Genomic DNA, 11,881 nt, shown 5'->3' on the forward strand with positions numbered 1-11,881 from the left:
CCATGACTCACCTGGATTATGTCTTGCAGGATCCTGGAGCTACAGGAGACTGGAGACCTGGATGTGCTCAAGCAGAAATGGTGGCCACACACGGGCCGCTGTGACCTCACCAGCCACACCAGTGCCCAGGCTGATGGCAAATCCCTCAAACTGCACAGCTTTGCTGGGGTCTTCTGCATCCTGGCCATCGGTCTTCTCCTCGCCTGCCTGGTGGCTGCCCTCGAGTTGTGGTGGAACAGCAACCGGTGCCACCAGGAAACCCCCAAAGAGGTGTGTACCCTGAGTCTTATTTCTCCCTTTCACAGGCTAGAGTCACACTGGGCCATTCAGCGGGCGGTTTTCTGCCTCTTGCTATTTACCTGACTCACTTGACTGGAGACAGAAGTGTTTTATATTGGGGGATGGTATTGTGTTGTTGTTGTTGTTGTTTTAAAGTCAGAGAACAAATGCAGGGAATGTTTTCATGCTTGAACAAAGTGCCAAGGAACCAGCCACATGCACTAAAGTCCTGTATTTATCTATAGAGCAGATACAGCATGAGCAGCGCCAGAGAGCCCTTCCCCACCCTGCCCCGCCCATGTGCCTCCACCCTGACCTGGAGAGACCAACTGTAGGGTAAGAGAGGAGCCCTCTTTCCTTCCTGGTTCTCTTTGCTTTTCACTCAGGGCCATGGGACCCTGCTCACCAGCTTGCAATTGGGGACTGTTTCTTGGCCCTTTTATGGTTCCTTCTTCCCTTTCTCCCTCCTCCTTGCTGGACCCAGCTTTGCTCACATACTCCCACCCCACCCCCAGGAAACTCTCAGCACAGGGAGCATTGTGGTTTTTGTCCCGATCCAAGATTCAAGACACATTTCTCTCTGTGTGTGCCAATCACAAGCTGACACTGCCCGCTTTTATCTCCTTCTCATTGAGTTCTTGCTCCTCTACAAGTCCATTTGTTTTTGATATGAAGTTTTCATCAGGGTGTCTTGGTGGAGACAGTACCCCAAGGGAGGGAATCACGAATGTCATTGGATGATGATGTTTCCCCCATAGAAATCCACAGACAAGATGCATCAGCATAAACCCAGCCCAGAGGGTTTCGGTACATGATGCATTTGCCTCAGCTATCTCTAGAATCATAGCTTCACACATGACAGTGTTGAGACAAATAGGTATAAATGTCAAACAAAAGGCATATTCACCCCAACAAAGAAGCAGAGTCCCATTGCCACCATGTCCAAAACCTGGATGTTGGCCACTTAGCAGAGTCCCATTGCCACCATGTCCGAAACCTGGATGTTGGCCACTTAGCCACTTAGCCACACAGCCACTTAGCCACTTAGCAGTAGAGTCCCTGGCAGCGTGGACAATGACAAGAGACTCCATTCATACAGTACTCTGGTTCTGTGTCACTACACTTAGTTTTTGCTAAAAAGGATCTTGCTGTTTTATTCAAGCATGTCTAGTATTTCTGTGGACATCATAACCCTCTCTTGCCTACATGTAAGCAAATGCAAGGCTTCCTCAGCCTCAGTGGCTCTCTTACCTCCCCTGGGTCACAGGAGAAAGGAACAAAGAGAACTTAAGAAAACACACTGAAAGAAACTGATGATAAATCTATCTCCAGTTTCTTAAGTGTCACTGCAGGAGTGGTGACTTGGCATGATGAATAACTTTAAGGAAGAGCCACAGGCGTTCCCCTCTCCTGACTTGTCCGACTTTCCCCAATTCCAGTCCCCCTCCATGTCATGCCCAGGGCTCCTGTCACCTGCTTCTTACACCCCTGTCATTGTGCATGAAAGCATCAACAACAGCCAGGATAGGTGGATGTGATCCTAGTGGACCAAGGAGGACCCCATCCCATTATACGCACCCTGTGTTGTTTGCCTTGGGGTTGTTGTTTTTGTTTTCCTAAACTCACAGCTTAGGAAATTTTCTTCTGTAAAAATGTCCCTTGGGTCAGGGGAGTGGGAAAGGTTCTCCAGGTCAGTGAGCTATCACACATCAGGTCAGGTCACGGTCATAAAGGCACTGTCCTTGGATGATATGGGCAGAGCAGAAACACAGGGACACAGGCTCAGGCTAGATGTCATTAACAAGCTTGTCAGGTATAGGGAGATGTTTGCGTCCTTCTGTCCTTCCTCACAAAGGGAAGTTTAAACTGCCAAGCTATTGTGTGGTATGTGTATGTGTGAGTGTGTGTGTGTGAGAGAGACAGTAAAAAATAACAGACAGGAGTGAAGGAGCAGAGAGAACAAGAAAGAGACGAAAAGTAGTGAAAAGATTGTGATGCTGGGGAAACAGATGACAGACAGAGGAAAAAAGACAAAGACCTGAGCTGTGAGAAGCATCTTCTTCTAGCCAGTAAAGCAGCCCTTCTGCCTTCCTCAATTCTGCATAATCCTAGGGAGGATGCCATACGTTGTTTCTGCTTAGAAACACAGGATATAGGCAGCAAGGACTACTAACAATATAGAGATTATCAGGATTTGAGGTGGTTAGAAACAGCTATTGGGGGATCTGTAAAAATCCTAGAGCAGAATATAAGAGTGAAAGTTGAAGGCTTCAAGAATAGTACAGCAAGTAAGGCAACTGCCTTGCACATGGCCAATCAGGGTTCAACCCCCAGCACCCCATCTCATCCTCTGAACCTACCAGGAGAGATCCCTGAACACAAAGCCAGGAGTAAGCCCTGAGCACCATCCGGTGTGGTCCTCAACAAACAGAAGATTGGAAGTTAAACCTTCATCAGGATAAACAGATGAGAGTAAAGGAAGTCTTCACACCCTCTGGAGTTCTAGGGGCTGCCATATCCCACCAGCAAAGACATAGCAAAGAGACTTAGACTTGCTCTGAAGAATTTCCATGGCAGGCCCAGGGGTTTAAATCTCAATCTGGTAAGGAGTAACAGCCAGAAATGATGTTGAAATAATAGGATTTTAGAAGTGTATATTCAAACTCTTGGGGAAATAATGATGGTATGCAATCCAGATCTGTTTTTGTGTTACTGGTTGCCCGTGTTTTATGGAGCAGCATTTCCAATTAGGGGAGAGTGTCTGGTTAATCTTCAAATGCTTCATTTTGAGGCATGGGCTATATTTCTTAAGACCCAGAAACCTGTCATTGGGTGGAGTCCTAGTCATGTTTAATGACTTGTGCTGGGGTGTCTTCAGAGTTTAGATACCTATTTGAGAAAGAGTAGTAATGTGCACTCAACCCCTTAATATTCATGTGGATTCCAGCTCATATTTTTTCTGTGCAATCAGATGATTATGTAGTTACCCAATGCAGGTGAGTGCACTGAGCTCCCTGGCTGCAGCAAAGAGCCACCCTTTAGATTTATGGGGGGAAATGGAGCCGTTTCTCTGAGAATAAAATATTCATGAAATAAAGATGAGAACTGCACAAATGGGGGATGACATGAGGAGTGCAGGATGAATCATCTGTCACTGAGCTGGGAACTCAGAATTCTCGTTGCTTCCTGCCTTGCCTGCCCTCGTTGCAGTGAGAGACCAGAGTGGCCAGCCAGCAGGGCGAACGTCAGAGCTAGGGCCTTTTGTTCTGGCCAGGGCCTTAGTTTTTGTCTGAACAAGCCCATCTGCATGCCTTTCCCTAAAAGGTTTGATCCTAGGAACACATCCTTTGGCCCTACACCCTCCGCTTCTTCCACTCCTCTGATGCTGCTTTAGCTTCATGTAAATATTTGTCCTCCTGCACTATTTCCTCTTCATCTACACAATCTCACAGAGTCATATACTCTGGGGGTTCAGTGGGTGAAGATATCTAAAGTGTCATGTGCAACTGCCCTATGTGCTTCATAAGTGGTGACTAAAGGACTTTTTCCTCCCAAGGACCTGGTGACAAATAGTAAAAGACATGGAAAACAAGTCACATATAGAGCAGTTTTTTTTTCTGTGTCCAGAGCTGTGTTTTCTCCTTAACTCTCCACACTCTAATAACATTTAAGAAAGACATGCTGAAGAAATAGGGCTCAGAAAATATGGGGGCCATAATTGGGATATGAATGATGTGTCTACCATTAGGGCATCCATTGGGTGTCCACAGGACTAGGAGTTTCTATTTAGCATTTTCAGGAGCATTGGGGAATAAAGGATGTAATTGAAATTTCTTCCCTGAGCTGGGCTCCAAGGTACTTAATAGGTATTTATATTCTCTAAATGCCAGTTTGTCTTCTATGGATAACTGAACCTGGTCAACAAATAAACTGCTGAGATCCTTTTAACGGGCATCATTAGAAGGAGAGTAAGTGTATATTTCAGCATCTATACCAGAACTTCCCAGTAAGAAAGCACTAGGCATTTATCATACACTAGTGTGCATTTCAATGCCTGCCTGGACAGCACTCCCCTCTGGAAAAACTCCCTGCCCACCTGAATGGGTCACCTCCCAAGGTAATAGCTCTAGATTGTTGCTAATGGGCTAGTTGTCTGCCTCCATTTCAGATTTGTGGGAGCTTCCCATCTCAGCATTACCTCATTTTGTCCAGTCTCTAATCAGTAGAACACCTTATTAAAGGGTGATGAATATAAGGAATGTATTGAGTACCTTTTATGTGCCAGGGGCTATGATGGATGCTTTACTAAGAATAATAACTTACCTGGCTGTAGGGATTCAGATGTGTTTATCAACTGAATAAACCAGTTTAGACTCCTATGAAGAAAATTTTATTAATATTAAATTGTTGTATAATCATTGCAGCTGGATCAATGGCTCTCTATTATGACTGCACATCAGGGGTGATTAACCTCAGAATTTTATTCAAATGCGGATACTTAAGAGATTCATTCCCCAAGAATTGTATTAGGTAGATCTGGTTGACTGTAATTTATAGAAGGGCCATATGTGTTTTTAGTATCCTGTCAAGGATGCAAACCATTGGTTGATAAAATCCTTCCAAGGAAAGATTGAGAACATGCAAATTATTAGAGCAGGAAAGGGCCCAGATTTTGGAACTGGATGTGGACTCTTGTTCTGACACTCTTTACTATGGAAATGCCTTCATCAAGTTTTTCCAGCCTCAGCCTCCGTTTGCCCTGTTCATACTTTCTGCTATTATCTATTATAGGAATTGTATTATTATCCCAAATCTTATTGACTTCCCCTACAAAACCTGCTATTGAGCTTATTGGAACTTAGTCTCATGACACTCTGAGATGTATATATAATCTCTTGAGATCCCTTCACTAACTTAATATTCAGCTCTTTGCTCATAACCAACCATTATTCTCAGACCCCAGCCTAGCTGTTTGGGGTTGAAAAAGTCTTCAAAGCAAGATTTAAGATCATATGGATGGTGTTTCTCCAGGCCCTTGGGTTTCATATACCACCTGGTTAGTCTCAATGGTAACAGGCAAACACTTCCTACAACCATCCCAGTCAACTGAGAAATCCCTCATCCCATTTTGTATGTGCCCAACTCAAAGTAAAAGCCACTGGACTACAAACAAAGTCAGTTCTAATGAGTCCCACGTGAAAACGGCTGTTACATAGATGGTAGTTTAGTTAATTACAATTTGCCAATACACTGTATTATTTCCACATTGTTGAACAGCAGCTTAATTATAGAACTTTATATTCTGTAAGACAATACCTGGGAGAGGGTCCCAGATAATCTCTGTTGGTACATCTGTCATCACATTAAATATGAGGGGAAAAATGCAGACCTGGAGTTCAGCCTAATTCATGGATAAACATAGCCACTGAGTTTTATGTCCTATTCTGAGATGTGACTAGGTCAGTTACCTAGTAAATTAATGAAGGCAGCAGGAAGCTTCCAAGTCTCTTACCACAGCTGTCATTACCTGGTTGCATGCTGAAACCTTGAGATAATGAGAATGTAAACTGATGTAGTGCACATCAAAAAAACCCATTATTTGAATTTGCATAACAGTAGAATGCCCCATTTTGTCTAAAATATCGGTAATTATTTAAATTACTCCTGCTTCTTTTCTTGAGCAGGTGGATTATTTCTGCCTCTTTTCCCATGGCCAGAGGGTCACCAAGAATGACCTGGTATGTGATAAAAAAAAAAAAGTACAGCCCCATGTGATCCAACAAGATAGTACTTCCAATGGAGGCTTTTCTCTGGTTGCTGCATATTAATTGCAGGAGCAGGCAGCCTAGATATGTGATAAAAAAATATTTCAGAAGCAGGGTGTCTAGATTTCCAGAGAGGATCAGAGGCAGAGTGTGCTATAGTTCTGCCCATTTTCTCGACAATTTGAACACCCAATATTGGGAGCTAATGGTGTCTTCTCCTCTTTGTCTTGAAGCTACCAGCTGAGGTAGGATTTGAATGGAATGAGATTCCACTTATGGATTGAGGGGGAGGCAATGAAGATAAATTTTATACTATTATTTGGGCTGAATGTTTTTTCTAGAAAGTCTATTTAGTTGGTGTGGACATTTTGTTTGTGCCTAGACATGTTCAGATGGGAGCTGATACCTACTGCTCCACTAACCGTCTGGAAACTTCTTTATTTGCCCTTAACGCAAGTCACAATATATGTAGATGTAAGAAACCATGTGTTCACGTTCTTTACTGTAGAAACAATGACTGCAGGAAAATTGAATCATCACCAAATCCACACCTGAGACTGATCCTGATTCTAGATTCTTTGATGTGACCTGATCCACTACTCACCTCTCTGACTGATATGCCAGATTAATGCCTGTGTCCCACCACTTTTATATCAATATTCCCCCTTTGCCCCACACACATTCCCAAACTCCTCTACCTTGTGCTTCACTGGTGAAGAATTTCATCGAAGACCTCCTTACATTTTCTTCAGATGATTTTGGTTGTTCTGTCTTCCTTCAAAGATTACCTTCTATCTTATTTCTCTGGCATTAGATAGAGAAAACACCTTTTACTTTTGCCCACTCTTACCTCCCTGAGGCCTTTTTTTGGTATGCCATTCTTACTTCTCTATGCCCAGACCCCAACAGATCTGAGATCATCTCTAGAATTCTTGTTTTAGTCCAGTGTTAAGCTGATGTTAAAAAAAGGAATAGAAACTTCACCTAACTGCCAGCATCATAGTGACTATATCTGGGCCAAGACTTACTTTCAATTTCAGTTTAGTCCTCTGGTACACTTTCCTTCTTCCCATCTCCAATGGGATTATTAAAACCATAAAAGCAATACTAATGAGGAAAAGGCAAGATTATGCAACTAAACAGTTCTTCTAATGATCCCACAACCAGCTTGGTCATCAGAGTTCCTTAATGGAAATGAAAGGCTCTGCCCATAGAGACGTCAGACTCCTACAGCCTCCTCTAAGCTTTTCTGGCTACAAAGAGAAGTTTATATTATTAATTCCCCAAAGAGTCAGAAATTTTCTCTTTTTCAATTCCCATTTCCATGGTCTCAGTCTCAATCCCCTCATGCATTTGAAATAAAACTTGCCCATAGATACTAATATTTTTAAACATAGGGCAATAATATTGACTGATTCAGGTGAAAGAACAGTATCAGGATATTACCAGGAACTTATAGCAGCCATGGGAAGACTAAGAGCAAGTTGGGTCATGGATAGGAATTCTAAGCTTGCCTCAGAGGCTGAAACTGGAACTATGGTCATGAAGTGGAAAGTTTGGTGAAGGCATTATCACTATATTGGATGGAACATAAAGCATGCTTTGTTTCTTTATTGCTTTCTTTGGGATTCAGATTCAGTTCTAATTCTTTCTTGGGACATGGTCCTGCCACTGAACTAGAGTATCAGGACAGCTGACAAACAATTTTCCACTGAAAAAGGTGTCATTTCCACAAAGCAAATAAATCATGGTTCTTCCTAAGAAAAGGGAATTGATTCTCAATGCTGTAAAGATAGTGAACAAAAAGGTGGTAAAAGGACCAGGGAAATGGCTCAAAGTACATGTGGTTTTGTTTTTTTTATAATTTTTTAAATTTTATTGAATAACCATGAGATAGTTACAAGCTTTCATGTTTGGGTTACAATCTCACAATGATCAAACTCCCATTCCTCCACCAGTACACATTCCCCACCACCAATATCCTGGGTATACCCCCACTTTCCCACTCTCCCCCTGCCTCTAAGACAGACAATATTCTCCATACTCTCTCTCTACTTTGGGGAATTATAGCTTGCAACACAGACACTGAGAGGGTCATCATGTTTGGTCCATTATCTACTTTTGGCAAAAGTGCATGTGTTTTCTGTAGAGATCCTAAGTTTAGTACTTGGCACAGTATAAACTCCTGAGCCCCTCTGGGCATGGCCTTGGTGGCCCCTGACACTGTAAATCCTAGATAGTGCCTGACTACTTTCAGGCACACAAAACTGGGCCGAAAATCACAGGGTGTGGCTCTTGGGCCCTCTTAACGCTTCTTGGGAGGCCTAAAATTGGTGCTAAAATAGTGTCACATCCAAGAATAAAGGAAACAAACAGGCAAGATTTTACAACGCTAGATCAACCATGCAGTAAGATCATTCAAAATATAACTTGAATTTCAATGTTATATGTTCTGCAAACTGTTGCAGAAGTCAGTGGAAGAAATCACACACATCCTATCCAATTAGGAAAGATAGAAGCCTGGTCCTCTCCAGCTGCTTCTCCAGTTTTACCCATGACACTTTCCACCCGGAAATGTTCGCAACTCAGAGACAGTTTCCCAGCATCAGTGTGCTAAGCTTTGCTTATTTCCATCTCTGAAACGAAACCACAGCACCTTTGACTTTCTCAGTCTCACACAGGTTCCCTTTTGACCTGGAATGAAGTCTTCATTTTTTATCTTTCTCCTGCAAACAGTTCTGGGAGAGAGTAGGTGTCCAACTGAAGACACCTTTTCTCTTCAACAAAACATTCTGTTTGTTGAAATAACAAAATATTCTGTTTGTTAGCCTTGACATGGGCTGGACTGATAGCACAGCAGGTAAAGTGTTTGCCTTGCAAGCAGCTGACCCGGGTTCAATTTCTCTGCCCTTATTGGAGAGCCTGGCAAACTACTGAGAGTATTTTGCCCTCATGGCAGAGCCTGGCAAGCTACCTGTGGCATATTCAATATGCCAAAACAATAACAAGTCTCACAATGGAGACATTACTGGTGCTCACTCGAGCAAATCAATGAGCAAATGGACAGTGCTACAGTGCTACAGCCTTGACATAAAGGAAGGTGTGGAGAGAACACTGACCCTACTTAGTCTGTGCCATGGGGTGTGGGGAGCATGAAATGGATTGCAGAGGCAACGTCTTTGCCTAAGAGACTCATTAGTTCCACTGTTGGACAGTCATCTGAGGGGTAAGCTCAAACCAGTCAATGAGTATTCCCATCTGAGGAAAAAATTTTGTGCTGTTAGCTCTGAAGGAGTTCAAAGCAGCCACTGGAATTGTCCTTGGGGTTTATAAGATACCTTTTATTTTCTTTTAAAACACTTCCAGTACTTTTATACGTATTACGTTTTCTAAAAACCTTCAAGGTAGACAATGTACAAATGCTTTTCTCTTCAATCTCTAGAGTTCAACATTAGCCTGCAGGCCTCTCTCTGATAGAGCTTCTGCATGATATTTCTCTTGGTGTTTGATATGAAGGAGATACAGGCAGTTGGCATGCCCTTGCCTGGCACATTGGCACTGATGCTGCCTGAAAATAGAATTCACCTTCTAATACCTGAACCAAGGAGCTGGCATTTCTGGGGTTATCACATACAGAAACTGAGGAAGTAGACCATGTCTTCCTAGTCTCTGTATAGTTTTATAACACTTTGACCATCGTGAATTATTCTAGCACTGTTGACATATCACTGAGTCATGTAAAAGGATATGTATTGTTTTCTATCTTAAAGAAAATTATTCCCTTGCCCCTATTCACTATGAAGGAGTAGGTGTGAGAATCACCCACTGCCTCAAAACCTTCCAGACCAGGAAGGTTAGTGACCCCAAGGAAGTCCTTCACCTCCCAACCTCATTCCCGTCCAGAAACCAGGACCCATTAGGTTCTTTAAAGGCCATTATCCTTTCCTTGCCTCCCTGGAGACTTTCACTGGGATGACCTGGGCCTGGTGGAGGAGGATGCCACATAATGAGGTTGTGGCTCTGGAGGAGGGGACCCGGGGTTGAAACTTACCGAACCTCAGCCATCTTGGCATTAGTAGGGATGACCATGCCAAATCTCTTGGGCACCCTGAACACTAAATGGCAAATACTTGAAGACACTTTCGGGCTTCAGGGACAACTCACTTTTATTCCAAGAGATGTTTTATTCTCCTCTCCTCTTCCTTCACTTTCCTCCTCCTCCTCCACTTTCTCCTCCTCCTTTCCCTTCTCAGCTACTCTCAAGAGTTGCCCCTGGTTGTGAGAGCAGTGCTAAGCTGAGAGTGAGGCTGTCTGTGGTTGATGGGTATGCAGGTACTTCCTGCTCCCGAGGAAGCAGAGCCTTATGCTCCTGATCCTTATCCCCATATACAAGAGGGTTGGTGGTTTAGTTCAGGGAAGTTGGGCGCCATGGGGGCATGCGCACCTACTGCCCTGTGGGCTGAACCGTTTGCCGACACCCTTTGGAGTTTGTAGAAACCCAGCATTGTTTCATGTTGGAGCTTGACCGGACCTTCCTGTCTTCTCCCTCCAGGACAAAGAAGTGAATTTGGAGCAGGTCCACCGGCGCATGAATAGTCTAATGGACGAAGACATTGCTCACAAGCAGATTTCCCCAGCTTCCATTGAGCTCTCAGCCCTGGAGATGGGGGGCCTTGCTCCGAGTCAGGCCTTGGAGCCCACGCGGGAGTATCAGAACACCCAGCTCTCGGTCAGCACCTTCTTGCCCGAGCAAAGCAGCCACAGCACCAGCCGGACACTCTCGTCAGGGCCCAGCAGCAACCTGCCGCTGCCTCTGAGCAGCTCAGCCACCATGCCCTCCATGCAGTGCAAACACCGGTCGCCCAACGGGGGCCTGTTCCGCCAGAGCCCGGTGAAAACCCCCATCCCCATGTCCTTCCAGCCTGTGCCTGGAGGCGTCCTCCCAGAGGCCTTGGACACCTCGCACGGCACGTCCATCTGACCCGACCGCGCGCAGCCTGCCCTCCTGCCCTCCCGCCCACCCATCCACCCACCCATCCGACCAGCAGAGCTTTTTAATACAAGGAAACGACACCACAAACCACACACATGCACACACACACACACACACACGCACACACAGAGAGACTCTCATTTTTCTTGTACATATGTGTAAATAATGACAGAATGGAGTGGGGTAAAAGTGTATTTTGAATATTCCCAATTTTCGAAGTCAGTAAAAAAAAAACACAAAAACTGTATGAATGACTTTGTAAATTTTGTTCTATATGAATAAAAAGGCAAATTACTTGTGATCATTCTGAAGTGCCAAAGAAGCTCCCTGTTCCTGGGCCTTTCTGAGGGCAAGAGGGGTGATCAGCTCAGGAGCCCCTTCCTGCTGGGGTTGAGAGGAAGCGGAGGAGCTAGTCCCTTTTGAGGAGCCCCTATGCTGCTTGCTGTCTGTCCCATGGTTTTCTGCCACATTTCTTCCTTCAGTTCTCTCCTATAGACAAAGGGTGAGGCTGGAGACAGTGTTGGCCCGGCCCCCAAGACACCACACTGTACGCTGATCCATTGTCGTCTCATCCTGAATCTAAGGACACTCGAGGACACAGGGCCCATGCCCCAGGTCACCCTATTCTGTGTGGCCATACTACGGAGAAACCTCCCTGACTGGGAGCACTGTCTCTGTGGGCTTTGATGCTGACATTTTCTAAGGTCATCCTATTGACTTTTTTTTTCTTTACTTTTTTTTCCCTAATTAGGAGAGTTCCACAAGGGATAGACTTCGCCAGGAGGAGGGCAGATCCATCATTACTTCGGGGAGGCTGGGTAGAGCTGAGCTTGGCCGGGTGAAA

The 11,881-nt window shown here is 44.5% G+C and overlaps 1 protein-coding gene across 2 annotated transcripts in view; it reads left to right on the forward strand.

The window, feature by feature from the left end:
* Positions 1-11,341, forward strand: part of GRID1 (glutamate ionotropic receptor delta type subunit 1) — a 755,119-nt gene extending 743,778 nt beyond the window's left edge. The window contains exons 15-17 of one of the 2 annotated variants that reach the window (XM_055118918.1): positions 30-270; positions 525-615; positions 10,597-10,731. In XM_055118918.1, the coding sequence (XP_054974893.1) occupies positions 30-270; positions 525-614 (331 nt within the window). In that variant the 3' untranslated portion in view covers position 615; positions 10,597-10,731. Of the gene's footprint in view, positions 1-29; positions 271-524; positions 616-10,596 lie in introns of both variants that reach the window. The other variant, XM_004607420.2, reaches the window with a different exon arrangement.
* The last annotated feature ends 540 nt before the right edge of the window (positions 11,342-11,881 follow it).

Source organism: Sorex araneus, chromosome 11, assembly GCF_027595985.1.
Source record: "Sorex araneus isolate mSorAra2 chromosome 11, mSorAra2.pri, whole genome shotgun sequence".
In the NCBI taxonomy this organism is placed as follows: domain Eukaryota; kingdom Metazoa; phylum Chordata; class Mammalia; order Eulipotyphla; family Soricidae; genus Sorex; species Sorex araneus.